Source organism: Zeus faber (genome assembly GCF_960531495.2).
Source record: "Zeus faber genome assembly, chromosome: 10".
NCBI lineage: Eukaryota > Metazoa > Chordata > Actinopteri > Zeiformes > Zeidae > Zeus > Zeus faber.
Window position 1 is genome coordinate 15,722,308 of NC_137199.1, and position 15,783 is coordinate 15,738,090.

Sequence of the window (15,783 nt, forward strand, 5' to 3'; positions counted from 1 at the left end):
TTGAACCGCGTTCTCCGCAATGTCCGCATCGTGCGCTTCGTCTAGAGGGAAACGTGCGCCTTTGTACACCGATTCCCTGATTTCAATTTTCAGTAAATCCTCCGTAAACTGCGGTGAGTTGTCGTTGATGTCTGTAACAAGAATACTAATACGGTGCACCTCCAGCGGATTTTCCAGTACGAGTTCTTGCTTCAGAACACAAGACGCCTTCTTCGCACACAGCGCCTCTCTGTCAATTCTCCCAGATACAAGCAGGTCCCCGGTATTTAGATTAATACTGCAATGCTGCGCGCTGTCCTCCTCCGTGTCGATACGAGCGTTGCGTGTGGATAATAGTCCCAAAGCAAGTCCGAGATCCGTGGCTATATTTCCAATCACAGATCCGCGTTTCATCTCCTCCGGAATAGAGTAGCTCAGGTCTCCATAGACAGCGTGAAGAACAAGCGAAATAAAGACAAGGCCCCGGAAATCTGTTGCTGCTCTATTGTGTCCCATTCTTGCAATAAGACAGTCAGTCAATCAAAAAATGATTGAAAAATATTCAGCGTTAGACAGACATAGAGTGCAGCCCTTCGAAAACGAAACGGCATGCAGCTTTGCCGACCGAATAGGAAACCGTACCACAATTTACAGATTGCATGTGTCGACACAAATGGGTGGTAGGGGGGTAGATGTTGAATCTGCCTTGGCGCACAGCGACACCGTGAGCATTTCCCAGATACAACATTGGGAAATATTAAAGCAGGTAAATAAAGTCACAAATCTGCAGATACATTGTAGAATAACTCACTTAACCTAAATATGTTTCCAGCTGATTGCTCTACACAAAGAAAAAAAATGTCCTTACAGTCTGTAATTGGATAGATATACTTAGAAAGCTGCCTTGTGCTCATCGTGTAGCTCATGTGGTTCTTTGGGATATTAAAAAGGTTTGTATTTTGGGGCCTATTTTATTTGCTGCGTGTCTCCCGCCCCCCTCTCTCTCTACAAGAAAATTTTGGATTTTAGTTATCATGGAGACTGATGGCATGCATTTGGAAAACATCACCTTCGTGGTCTGGATTTAGGTGGCTACTAGCCTATATAAACAAATAAATGTGCATGCATAAGGGCATTTCAACAGAAACAATGTGTGAAAGCAAATTCAAGCAAAATAGGAACCTTGGTCTGAAAGGTTCTTTGCACAACCAAAACAAAACAAACATAAACGTTTGTGGGACACTGCACTGTATATGATTTACTTTTTTGTACAGTGGCAAGAAGGTCCTGGGTTCAATTCCCGCCTGGGGCGCTGTTGGCACCGTGCTCCGGCGGGTTATCTCCCAAATAGGAGCCTTTCTGTGTGGAGTTTGCATGTTCTCCCCGTGCTCACATGGGGTTTCCTCCACCTCACGTCAGTAAGGACCCCCCCTCCAAAAAACATGCACACATCATCGTCTGACCAGCGATGGACACTCATCACCTGGTCCCCGGGCGCGTCCACGTATGCTGCCCACCGCTCCTGGCTGTGGCCCCGGAAGGAAGGACAAGCCAGGATGGGTTAAATGCAGAGGAACCATTTCACCGGCCACCATCCAAAGCATGTGCATGTGTGTGTGTGTGCAAGCATGTGTTGTAGTGTGGTGTGCTGTGTGACAAATAAAGATTATTCTTCTGTTCTTCTTAAATACAGCACACTTAATTACAACAACATGTAATTCAGTGGGTGTAATTGAAGAAAATCTTTCAATTTATATTTTAGGTTGAAAGCAACTCTGAGATTTGCTTTGCCAAAGCTGCACGTATGATCAGCATTGTCAGCAATGCACCCGACAGACACACAGCATCCCTGATTACAAGAATATACTCTTTCTTCCATATTCTCCTCTTCAGGCCAGCACATTAGTATGGAGTGATGTGTGAAAAATACCTTTTAGCCAATAGGACCTGAACTTAGGTGGGTTCTCAAACATGTAGGGGATACATTTCAATTCTTAATGCGTTAAACTTTTGATGGATGGCTAAGTAATAAATACCAACAATCGCTGACTCTTTAAAAGATCAAATCTTCCCAAAGTTTATTCTCCACCAACACTGCAAATAGAGAAATGGTGTTGTACAGACACTGAAATAGTGATTAATAATTAATGTATTCCATATTTCTAACTATCTTTTATGCCAATTTAGATTTATACAGTATTAACAACCGTATGATTAAAATTGACTCGTACTATTGTAAATACTGTATAAATGCTAAGGAATATTATCAATAAAGGCTTGAACCATACTTTTTAGTCCCTTCCAAATAAAATGTTTCCATAAGTTGAAAATCACAAATACAACACAAATCTATAGGCAACAAATAGCAGCAGGTGGCTCTGTATCAGCAGACATGTATGAGGAAAAAAAACCCAAAAGAAACAAAGAAATGTATTTTTGAACCAAAGAGACAATAAATATGTTGGTGTGTGTGTGTGTGTGTGTGTGTGTGTGTGTGTGTGCACATCCTACCTCAGGGGAAATATCCAGTCCGTCAAATACTTCAGCAAAATCCCCTGGACTTTTTCGCAGAGTGTTGTCAGATGTCAGTGTGTCATTGTAGGATCTGGCAAATTTGAAGTCACTAGTTTTGGAACCAGTTGTCAAGTATCCATCATAATTGTAAGTGCTGCGTAAAGTACCCAAGCCATCAACCTCTGCATAATGAGGAGGGAGATACGAGCTGGGGATAGCAACAGCTCCGTCAAATAACATCCTTGGTTTTCTTCTATGGCAGAAGCGCACTCCCAAAATGATAATAATGAAGGTCAGGAAAAAGGTTGACACTGACACTAGTGCAATGATTAGATAAGAAGTCAATTTAGAATTGCTCTCGTAAGCCATATCTTGGAGTTCTGGAACTTCAGCCAAATTATCAGAAATGAGTAAAAGCATGACACAGGTGGCAGAGAGAGCAGGCTGCCCATTATCTTTCACTGCAATAATAAGATTCTGTTTCATGTGGTCCGCTTGAGAAATGTCCCGTTCTGTCCTAATCTCTCCACTGTGGAGACCGATAGTGAAAAGTCCTGGATCAGTGGATTTCACAATATGATATGACAGCCAGGCGTTCTGTCCAGAATCGGAGTCCACTGCAATCACCTTGGAAACCAGAGAGCCTCCTTGTGCAGCTTTAGGAACAAACTCAGTCATGAAACTGTTGGTCTCCAGAGCGGGGTACAGTATCTGAGGAGAGTTGTCATTTACATCCGTTATAAAAACATAGACCGTCACGTTGCTGCTGAGAGGAGGGGAACCGTTGTCTCTGGCCATCACATTTACTTCAAAGCTTTTAAACTGTTCATAGTCAAACTGCCTGACAGCTTGGATGACACCTGTGTCTCCATTAATGGCTAAATAGGAGGACACCGTGGCACCGTTCACCTCTCCAGGTAGAATAGAATAAATCACAGTGCCGTTTTGTCTCCAGTCAGGGTCACGAGCAGAAACAGAACATAAAGTGTGACCAGGTTTGTTATTTTCCGTCACGTATGCCCTGTAGGACAATTCCTCAAATACGGGTGGGTTGTCGTTCACATCAGCCACTAAAAGCTGAATATTTTTAGAGGAGGATAGCGGCGGAGAGCCCGCGTCAGAAGCGGTGATTGTAATGTTGTAACCAGACACTAGTTCACGATCCAGGTCGCTGGTAGTCACAAGAGAATAATAGCTTTTAATGGATGGAACCAATTTAAAAGGGGCATTTTGTTGAATTGAGCAGTGAACATGTCGGTTATCCCCAGAGTCTTTATCTTGCACATTAATGATGCCCACTTCTGTACCAGGTGACACATTCTCTGGTATGGGATTAGACAAGGATTTCAGGTATATCACAGGGGCGTTGTCATTTACATCAGTGATTCCTATATTCACTTTAGTATAAGATGTTAATCCCAAACCGTCTTTGGCCTTGATGCGCAGTTCGAATGACGACACTGCTTCAAAATCAATTGCTGCAATAAGTTTTATATCACCTGTTTTGCGATCAATGCCAAATATTTTCCTAACTTCTTCTGAAACATGCCCAAAGTCATACGTCACTTCTCCGTTCACTCCTTCGTCGGCATCAGATGCACTTACAGTAACCACTATAACGTCTGGAGGTGAGTTTTCTGGCAGACTGACTTTGTAGACGGCCTGACTGAACACTGGGGCGTTATCATTCGCGTCCAGCACCGTGACGTGTATCACTACAGTCCCAGATCTCTGAGGAGAACCTCCATCCAGAGCCGTGAGGAGCAAATTAAGATCTTGTATTTTTTCGCGATCGAGCTCCTTATCCAGAACGAGTTCGACAGAATTGGTTCCGACGCCGAGAATAAAATTCTCATTTTGTTGTAGATGGTATCTTTGAACTGAGTTTTTGCCTATATCCTCGTCGTGCGCTTCCTCTATTGAAAAACGTGAACCTTTAGTCGCACTTTCCCTGATTTCAATATTAATGACTTCCACGTTAAATTGTGGCGAGTTGTCGTTGATGTCCAGGATGTTCAGACTGACGCGATGCAGCTCCAGCGGGTTTTCCAGTACGAGCTCCCGTTTCAGAACGCACGGCGATCTGTCGCCACACAGGCCCTCCCTGTCGATCCGCTCCGCAACCACCAAATCCCCGCGACTCGGGTCGAGATCACAGAAGGGCCTTCCGCCCCCCTCGGCGTCGATGCGGGCTCTTCTGTGAGACAGCCCGCTTGCTTCCAAGCCCAACTCTTTGGCGACGTTTCCGATGACAGATCCGCGCCTCGCCTCCTCCGGAAAAGAAAAGCTTACGTCCCCCTTCGCGATGTCCAAAGCCAAGAAAACCGCAAGGACAGCGCTCCGCAATGTGACGCCCCGTTGCCCCATCGCTGCGCGGCGGTAGATGCTTTGCTCTCGCAGGGTCAGCAGCAGACGACGAACAATGGCATTCAGAGAATAAACGGCGTCCCACTCACTGCAATTTGTGTTGCCTTTTCGTTCTCTGTCCAACCGTAATACCCACAATGCCACCCCTGATCTATGAAAATTGGTGCATAGCGTCACCGGGAGTGCGCTTTTGAAATTACATTTTTTTTCCCCCCATCCACAGAAAAGCAACTTAATTCATTCGTTCGTTCATTCACTTTTACCCACTTAACAACTTAACCCCCAGAAATGGGATACATGAATAACCAAGTCATAACACGATAGGCGTGAATCATGTATTTTATAATGAAATACTTAACGTCAAAGGAATCATAGAATGAGAATTGCGCACAGCTGGCTTTATCGACATTATGCTTCCCAGAAATAGTTTTCTAACAAAATATGCCATAGATTTAAGCTGTACAGTTCTAACTAATTACAAACAAACAAAAAAATGGATAGAAATCTTTGAAATATGAATTTTCATTTCGTTGAAACATCTGGAGACTGCGCAGACTTGACGCAAAAAAGAACTAGGTAGAGAGTATAATGTTAAAAGCTAGGAGAGAAGACCCATTTCAGAAAAGCTGCCACACACGACATGCATCTAAGACGGGCAAACGTGTGTTGATTATATTGGCTGCCATCCTCTAATTAAACAACGAGCCCAAAGAGAGAATCTGCATAATGTACTAGTTCACATCAAGGACATACTTTTTGCGGTTAATCCACATCTGAACAGCGTCAATGTTAATGATACGAGCGGAATGCTCTACAGGTTTAAATTTGACTAAACTCAATGAAATTCATTTTCATTCTCGCTGTATCTCAGTTTTCATTCATCATTTCAGATTAATGATATATTTGAAAAATACCTCTGATACCAATGTAATTTCTAATGATCTGCTCCGTTTTTTAATCGCATTTTCAGTAGTGTTATACAATCAACTGTTTTATTATTTTAAAAATAATAATTCAAGAAAAGAGTCAAGAACAGACTTCATTCCAACATCTGTTCACAAAAAACGATAGTGTGATTAGGGGTGTACTCGACGATTCTCTCTCTCTCTCTCTCCCTCTGTCTCGCTCTCTCGCTCTCTCTACCCATGTCACGGCAGATCGCGAGTGCACATCCCCTCTCGCGAGACTTGTGAACCGCCGCAATCGAACACATGATAACTGACAATTTCAAATTTGTTTATAATATTATATTATATACAACTATATTGGAATCACAATATAGTAGATATCGTTTTATCAAAATGCTGTACCCATGTCACGCCAGATCGCGAGTGCACATTCCCTCTCGCGAGACTTGTGAACCCCCCGCAGTAAAACACATTAGAACTGACAATTTCAAATTTGTTTATAATATTATATTATAAATAACTATATTAGAATCACAATATAGAAGATATTATTATATCTAAATGCCGTAAAGTAACAAAAATACTTGGAATTCCCTGGTCTTTTATGATATATATATCATTTTATATATATATATATATATATATATATATATATATATATATATATATATATATATATATATATATATATGGTACTATTATAGAGTTAGCGAATCGCACCAAATCAAATTGCCCCGAATAGCTCGGTACAATTGCCCCTGAATTGTATCATTGCCCATGTATCTCAATATGTATCGGATCATCTCATGAAGGGCATATGCACACCAGATGTTCCATGGAATGCTAAATATAACAACGTTATGTCTATCTGCAAAATTAGAATAAAAGCCTGTCTTTTCTTACCTCTGGGTGAACATCAAAATCCCCTAACTCCTCCGCAAAGTCTGTTTGACTTTTTCTCATAGAACTGATAAACTTCATTGTCATAGTTGTAGGCACTGGGTAAAGTTACTTTGCCATCCACCTTGGCATAATTAGGAGGGAAATGAGAACTTGGAATAGCCATGATTCCATCAAAAAACAATATTGGCTTTTTTCTGTGATAAAACCTCACACCTAGCGTGACAATGATGAAAGTCAGGAAAAATGTGGAAACAAGCGCAAAAAATAGATATGAGGTGAATTTTGAGTTGTTCCCTTCATAAGCCATATCCTGTAGTCTCTCCACTGTGGAGACCAACAGTGAAACATCTTGGATCTGTGGATTTAATGATAAAATAGGAAAAACCAGGCATTCTGTCAAGAATCTGAGTCCACTGCTATCACCTTGGAAACCAGAAAGCCTCCTTGTGCAGCTTTGGGGACCAGCTCAGTCATGAAGGAGTTTCCCTCTAGGGCGGGGTACAGTATCTGAGGGGAGTTGTCATTTACATCCGTTATGAAAACACTGACCGTCACGTTTCTGCTAAGAAGAGTAGACCTGTTGTCTCGGGCCATGATAATCACTGTAAAGCTCTTTAAGTGTGCCTATTCAAATGACCTCACACTTTAGATTGCTCTACTGTCCCCATGAACATATATATAAGGATGCACTTGCACAGCTTATCTCACCAGGTAAAAGAAAATAAATGACTGTCCCATTTTGTCTCCAGTCCAGGTCACAGGCAGTGACCACACAGAAAGTGAGTCCATGTTTGTTATTTTCAGTCACAGATGCACTGTAGTACTGGTCCTCTAATAGAGGTGGATTATTTTTATATCGACAATAATCTCCCTGGTGTTTTCATAAAGTGAAAACAGCTTTCTTAATTTATCTGAAATTTGATTGAATTGGTTGAATTTGAATAAACACAGTCCCTGATCTATGAGGAGAACCTCCATCCAGTGCCCTGCACAATAACAGCATCAAATTTTGCTCCTTGCAGTTTAACTCCTTTTCTATAACCAATTTTTCGCATATTTGGCACCAGCTTTATTTGTTTGTACACTCAAAAGAAAGGTGTTTTTTGTTGAATCGTTAACCCTTGAAAAGCTTTCCCGCCTATATCCGCATCATGCGCAGCATTAACGTGATGCTGAGCCTCTTTCACGGCAGATTCAGTAATTTCAAGCTTGATTGTATTCTTCAGAAATGCAGGACATTTGTTGTTAATGTCTTGGATTTGCAGTCATACTCGGTGAAATTCTAATGGTGCTTCCAAAAGCAGATCCAATCTAAAAACACACAACGTTTTTTATCCGCAGAGCTCCTCTCTGTCTATTGTTTCAGCAACAATTGAGTCTCCTGTTCCTAGATTGATATCACTATAATTCCTGTCGCTTCCGTCCGTTACAATATGAGCTTTGGGAGTGGATAATATCCCAACCTCCAGTCCAAGTTTCATGGCTACATTACCAAAAACAGATCCGTGCTTCATCTCCTCTGGTACACAATAGCTGAGGTCGCCATATGAGTAGTGCAGAACAATAAAGAAAAGGACAATGCAACCAACACCGGAATGTATGTATTCCATTTTACTCAAGGCGGCGCAATACACAATGGAACTTATCGTTAGGAGCACTGGCGATCTCCAAGAAGTATGCAGGATGCAATTAAAAAATGGGAGTAGAATAGTCTTCTACACCTCCCTTTTTTCAACAGAATGTGTGAAAGCATAGCTGTGTACTACCTTCATTTAGAGGATGGTTGGGATAAACGATTAATGTTTCACTCCTCCCTTGGTGTAGAGTGAGACCGTGAGTACGTATGAGATATAACTGAATGAGAAAGTTGATTTTATCTATATAAACTAAACCAATAAAATCTGACAGTCCGAAAATGTATTGCTTAAACTCCAAATTGTCATTTATATTACCAAGGACCACAAGCCTATGGAATGTTAATAGTGTTAATATATTTTGAAGAGAGCTGGTAAATCGTTTCTCAGAGACATGATGATGGAGAGACATTTCAGCACCATGGATAGTGCTATAGAGTAGCAGGAAAAACTGAATATTTTGAATCTCAATGTATGAGACATAATAATAAATCATTTCCATATGTGGTTGAAGACAAAAAAGATTAAAGAAGCAAAGCCAGTATAATAAAATTGTTATCCATACAGAGGGAGAGATTTACTGAGATGGATAAAGAGATATATATAAAGAGATCCAGGAATTAAGAGAGAAAGGTGAAGATGTCATTCAGAAGATGTAGAGAGATTAATCAAGGGAACAATGAATAAATAAATTGAAAGATTGATAAAATGATTGAGAGATATATATATGGGGATATAAATGCACACCTTGTCCAAGCTCATGTCAATCCTAAGCAGCAAAACCATGTAAAGAACATGAATCGATGGATAGACGATCACGGCAAAACACACTGTAAACCGTTATCACTGCATCTACAACTGTACTCTTCATATAACTTTTAAGTTATTTTTCATCACACATGTATCACAGATTGGCTGTAAAACAAATCCAAGCTGCAACTAAATTTATATACGAAATATGAAACAGTTTTGTACTGTTAGTACTATAGATTAATTAAAATGGAAAGCTGGAAATAATCAATATCCAACAAACTAAGCGATTGCACAACACAGAGTTTTTAGATAGATAGATAGATAGATAGATAGATAGATAGATAGATAGATAGATAGATAGATAGATAGATAGATAGATAGATAGATAGATAGATAGATAGATAGATAGATAGATAGATAGATAGATAGATAGATAGATAGATAGATAGATAGATAGATAGATAGATAGATAGATAGATAGATAGATAATCTAGAATGGCTGTGCTAAAAAAATAAAAGGAAGCCTACAAACAAAGTGAATGTGAGCAACAGGCATTGAATATGACAATTGTGGAATACAGCAAATGAAAGAGTAAATGTATTAATATTGACTGGTATATCAATAACATCACAACAGAACACACACCTCTGGAGAAGAATCCTGATCAATCAATGCGTCTTCAAAACCATTCAAACATTTTCCTATGGTCTGGTCTGCAAGGCAGCGTGTTGTAATTGTAAGACCTGACAAACTTGAAATCACTTGTTCTAGATCCAGTTGTTAAATATGCATCATAATTATATGTGCTGCGTAAAGTTCCAGTACCATCAACGTCTGCAAAGTTTGGAGGGAGATAGGAGCTGGGGAGCGCGACCGCGATACGAGGTAAAGGTTTCTGAGGAATATAGTCTGCCGAATATGCAGTGTCAATATAGTATAGTGTTTAAAGAACAGCAAAATTAAAAATATATATCACTATCAACTCTGATGGAAAACAGCTTACAGAGATAGCAAAACACAAAATCCAATGCAGATGACTTTACTTGAGTGACAGATGAGACACTGAGCCTATATCTATGTCATGCCTACCTCTGGGGAAACATCAAGATCTCCAAATGCTTCTTCAAAATCAGTTGGTGTTTTTCTCAGAGTCTGGTCTGCAGGCAGCGTGTTGTCATTGTAAGATGTGACGAACTTGAAGTCACTTGTTCTAGATCCAGTTGTTAAATATGCATCATAATTATATGTGCTGCGTAAAGTTCCAGTACCATCAACATCAGTGTAGTTTGGAGGGAGATAGGAGCTGGGGAGAGCGACCGCTCCATCAAAAAACAGTCTTGGCTTCCTCCTGCGACAAAACCTTAATCCCAGAATGATGATGATGAAAGTAAGAAAAAAAGTGGAGACTGATACCAACGCGATGATGAGATAGGAAGTCAGTTTCGAACCGCTGTCTTCATAAGCCATATCTTTCAGTTCAGGGACCTCAGCCAAGTTGTCAGAGATCAGTAGGAACAAGGCACAGGTGGCAGAGAGGGAGGGCTGTCCATTATCCTTTACAGCTACGATAAGATTCTGTTTCATGTTGTCAGATTCAGAAATGTCTCTCTGTGTCCTGATCTCTCCACTGTGGAGACCAATAGTGAAAAGTCCTGCATCAGTGGATTTAATGATATGATAGGACAGCCAGGCGTTCTGTCCAGAATCTGAGTCCACTGCTATCACCTTGGAAACCAGAGAGCCTCCTTGTGCAGCTTTGGGGACCAGCTCAGTCATGAAGGAGTTTCCCTCTGGGGCAGGGTACAGTATCTGAGGGGAGTTGTCATTTACATCCGTTATGAAAACACTGACCGTCACGTTGCTGCTGAGAGGAGGAGAACCATTGTCTCTGGCCATGATCATCACTGTAAAACTCCGTAACTGTTCATAATCAAATGACCTCACACTTTGGATCACTCCAGTGTCTCCATGAACAGATATATAGGAGGATGCAGGCGCACTGTTTATCTCACTGGGTAAAAGAGAATAGATCACTGTACCATTTTGTCTCCAGTCCGTGTCTCGAGCAGTAACCGAACATAATGTTTGTCCAGGTTTATTATTTTCAGAGACGTAGGTGCTGTAGGACTGTTCCTCAAATACAGGGGGATTGTCGTTCACATCACCAATAGAGAATTGGAACGCTTTGGAGGTGGAGAGAGGTGGAGAGCCCACATCAGTAGCAGTAACTGTAATGTTATAATCAGAAATTAGTTCACGGTCTAGTTTGTCCGTGGTCACTAATGAAAAATAGTTTTTGATCGATGGAATCAGTTTAAAAGGAACATTTTGTTGGATAAAACAGCGGACCTGGCTATTTTTCTCAGAATCCCCGTCCTGTACATTAATGATGCCCACCTCTGTACCAGGTGACACATTCTCTGGCACTGGATTGGTCAAAGATTTTAAATATATAAGTGGGGCGTTGTCATTAACATCAGTTATGGTTATAATTATTTTGGCGTCTGACGAGAGACCATATCCGTCTTTTGCCTCGACAAACATTTCATATCTCGATTCCTCTTCAAAGTCTACTTCCCCTGTCACAGTTATCTCTCCACTCTGTCGATCAAGTGAAAATAATTTCCTTGACTTATCAGACAATCTGCTTAGTTCGTATGTAACTTCTCCATTGACACCCTCGTCTGCGTCCGTGGCGCGTACAGTTATTACTGAGGTTTTCAGTGGAGAGTTTTCAGGCAGACTGGCTTCATAGACAGATTGACTGAACACTGGGGCGTTATCATTCGCATCCAGCACAGTGACTTGGATCACTACAGTCCCTGATCTCTGAGGAGAACCTCCATCCAGAGCAGAGAGCAATAATTCAATTTCCTGCTGCTCCTCCCTGTCTAACTCCTTATCCAAAACCAACTCGCCATATTTACTACCAGCACTTGTGGTTTGGATATTTAAAACGAAGTGTTCATTTCGTTGGATTGTGTAACTCTGAACATCATTCTGGCCTATATCTGCATCATGAGCCGCATTTACACGATATCGAGCTCCTTTGACAGCGGATTCTCTAATTTCCAGCTTAATTATATCCGTCGGGAAACGTGGTGCATTGTCGTTTATGTCCTGGATCAGTAGTGATATACGATGTAATTCCAAAGGAGCTTCCAAAAGCAGCTCAAATTTGAGAACACACGAAGGTTTCCCTCCGCACAGCTCCTCTCTGTCTATTCTCTCTGCGACAGTCAGCTCTCCGCTCCGAAGGTTAATATCACAGTACCTTCTGTTGTTTCTTTCCGTTTCAATGCGAGCCTTGCGCGCTGATAATCGGCCCACCTCGATTCCCAGATCCTTGGCTATATCTCCAATAACCGACCCGGTCTTCATCTCCTCTGGTATGGAGTAGCTCAGGTCGCCGTGCGCGGAGGACAACAAAGCAAAGAAAATGAACATTCCGTGAAGACTGTCCACCCGGGGTGCCATCTTCACCACATCAACTGCATGGATACACGAGCAGCTGATGGTAGAATTCCGAGTTCCAACAACAATCCAAAGGTAGACTTAACAAGCAAACAACAACAGCGGACGGACCAGCACGATGCGAAACCTGCAGGCTTTGTCCTCCTTGCGTCAGTGGGCGCTAATACAAGGAGGCTGAATATTTTCTGCTTTGCTGGTAGATAGTGACACCATGAGTACATCAGCAATAAAGACACTTCTGAGAGTAAATAGGATTTATATAGACCATACCCTAATTTATAGATTATACTATTTGAAATATATTTGATACAGTCAATAAACTGCATATCTAGCTCTCTCGCTCACTCTCTCGCTCTCTCTCTCTCTCTCTCAATATAAGTTAGAATTTTATAATATTACTGAACGTTTTTTTCAGCAATCAAATTTGTATCTTCATTTTAAATAAATTAAAAGCAACCGATTGTAAAATGATGAATCAATCAATACATTGTCATGAAAAGCTATGTTGACTACACTATCAACATTTGATCATTTTAATGTTTGTCATTGTCGTTTCCTGAAGAAGGCAAAAAAATGAAAAGATCACGTCAAAAATATTATTGCCTTCACGATATAGAAGATGAAGATTCTTTATTTACCACACACACCACATAGACCCATGTGGCAACGGCGACCAACACACGCGCTACAAATGGTGGCCGGTGACACTTGCTCTCTGCTTTTTAACCCATCCTGACTCGTCCTTCCTCCGGGGGGCAGCCATGGGCCGTAGGCAGCATGCACTGACCAATTCCAAACGTCCACCGCTAGTCAGACTATGATCTTTTTGTATGTTATTTTGGTGGGGGTCTACGCTGATGCTATATGGAGGAAACCCCATCTAAGCGCCCCTAATCGGGAGATCACCCACCGCCGCACGGTGCAACAGCGTCCTAAGCGGCAATCGAACCGTGAGGCAGCAGTGCAAGCACTGTGCCACTGTGCCCAGTATTTGTAATTATAACCATATCTAAAACGACAAACAAGCAAATAAGCAGTAAACAGTACAGCAGAATGTAACTACACCCGAGGATAAACCTTGATTAATTGCTTCATAGAAACGAAGGAAAACAAATATTTGACCCCCCCCTCCCCGCCTCTCTCCTTCTACAGGTCTCTTATCCTGCATGGTTTTCAGCTTAATGTCACAAAGCAGGTCATTTTATTTAAAAAAAATCTCGTTTGTTGAAATGTTGTGTTGATACAGCACGCAGTTTACCGTTTACATTAAACTTTCGGTAAAAGGGAACAATTTAAAATTATAATGAACATGTATTAATTATTATATTTGTTCATAATGTAAACATTGTGGTAAGAATTTAAAAATGTGACATTTCAAAGCAACAGATTGTTGGCAACCTTTTCTCATGGATAGAAAAAAAGTGCAGTTTAATGAATCATTACTTGACTTTCACAGTATCATGAAAAAGAGAAGCTTGGTCTTTGAATCAACTCATATTTGAAATTAATGCTGTTAAACTAAACAATGTCCCACTGTTTCTAATGTAGTAGACTGGTTCACATTCACTGGTAAAAAGGTCAGACTTTTTGATCAATGTTTTGTTTTAAACATCCCATGAGGTGGAAAAAAAAACAGATGTACACGTTTACTTGTCTAAAAATCAGTCAAAACAAAATCACGAGATTGCATTCGAGTCAAGCTGCTGGAAAACAAGCAAAGAAATGATTTTGCTGTTCATCCATTTTCGAAAAAAGATGTAGCCTCTACACAACACAGGCTATACAGTATTCAAAATTTCTTGTCTGCATCTGCCAGAGAATGCAACTATGACCCAAACTTCAATCAAAGAGAGAGATTTCCCACATACCCCCCAAACACATTCACACAGCTAATGACAGCTAATGGCTATTCAACAAAAAGCAGACCTCCACCAAAACAAATTTTTCCAAAAGCAATGCTTTAAGAAATAGGATTGTTTTTTCATGCAATCTATCACATATTACATGTGTCCATTCTTTATAAGATCTGCCTGTAAACCATACTAACATTCACTGCAGAAAAAATGGATGTACAGCATGTTGCTACTAAAACTTTTGTTCTGTTTGTAGTGAAAACATGAAGTATAGCCAAATAAAATCCGACGACATCAACTTACTCAATATCAGAGAAATATCTGCAGCCACGGTAGTGCCAATAAACATTTTTTTTAATATATACTACTACCACCACTCAAACCAAGGAACAAAACAAAAATGTGAGACAAAAAAAACATTAAAAAAACACACACACACAAATCCGGCATGTACTACTATGCTTACATTTTAACAGCAAACTTATTGAATGAAGAGATATAGGTCTGAGGAATGTAGGCCTCTCAATATTTAGTATCCATATAAAGTATTATGTTTAAAGAACAGCAAAATTACAAGGAAATGTCACGATCAACTCTGATGGTGAACAGCTGAAAGACATAGCAAACACAAAATTCAATGCAGATGACTTTACTCAAGTGACAAATGAGACACTGCGCCTACATTTATGTCATGCCTACCTCTGCGGAAGCATCGACATCTCCAAATGCTTCTTCAAAATCAGTTGGTGTTTTTCTCAGAGTCTGGTCTGCAGGCAGCGTGTTGTCATTGTAAGATGTGACGAACTTGAAGTCACTTGTTCTAGATCCAGTTGTTAAGTATGCATCATAATTATATGTGCTGCGTAAAGTTCCAGTACCATCAACATCTGCGTAGTTTGGAGGGAGATAGGAGCTGGGGAGAGCGACTGCTCCATCAAAAAACAGTCTTGGTTTTCTCCTGTGACAAAATCTCAATCCCAAAATGATGATAATGAAAGTCAGAAAAAAAGTGGAGACAGATACCAATGCGATAATAAGATAGGAAGTCAGTTTTGAACCGTTATCTTCATAAGCCATATCTTTCAGTTCAGGGACCTCAGCCAAGTTGTCAGAGATCAGTAGGAACAAGGCACAGGTGGCAGAGAGGGAGGGCTGTCCATTATCCTTTACAGCTACGATAAGATTCTGTTTCATGTTGTCAGATTCAGAAATGTCTCTCTGTGTCCTGATCTCTCCACTGTGGAGACCAACAGAGAAAAGTCCTGCATCAGTGGATTTAATGATATGATAGGACAGCCAGGCGTTCTGTCCAGAATCTGAATCCACTGCTATCACCTTGGAAACCAGAGAGCCTCCTTGTGCAGCTTTGGGGACCAGCTCAGTCATGAAGGAGTTTC

General features: G+C 40.8%; 3 protein-coding genes across 3 annotated transcripts in view; all 3 read right to left on the bottom strand.

Moving 5' to 3' along the window:
- LOC307235522 (protocadherin beta-16-like) overlaps positions 1-4,860 on the bottom strand; it is a gene marked incomplete at both ends in the record, with an annotated part of 7,699 nt that extends 2,839 nt beyond the window's left edge. The window contains 2 exons of the mRNA XM_080007647.1: positions 1-108; positions 4,471-4,860. The exon at positions 1-108 is cut by the window's left edge and continues 1,902 nt beyond it. Coding sequence (XP_079863773.1) covers positions 1-108; positions 4,471-4,860 — 498 coding nt within the window. The remainder of the gene's footprint in view (positions 109-4,470) is intronic.
- The window catches only part of LOC307236154 (protocadherin gamma-C5-like), a gene marked incomplete at its 5' end in the record, with an annotated part of 315,288 nt that overhangs the window by 200,500 nt on the left and 99,005 nt on the right, over positions 1-15,783 (bottom strand). The window lies entirely within an intron of this gene.
- The window catches only part of LOC307235520 (uncharacterized protein), a gene marked incomplete at its 3' end in the record, with an annotated part of 89,054 nt that overhangs the window by 21,061 nt on the left and 52,210 nt on the right, over positions 1-15,783 (bottom strand). The window lies entirely within an intron of this gene.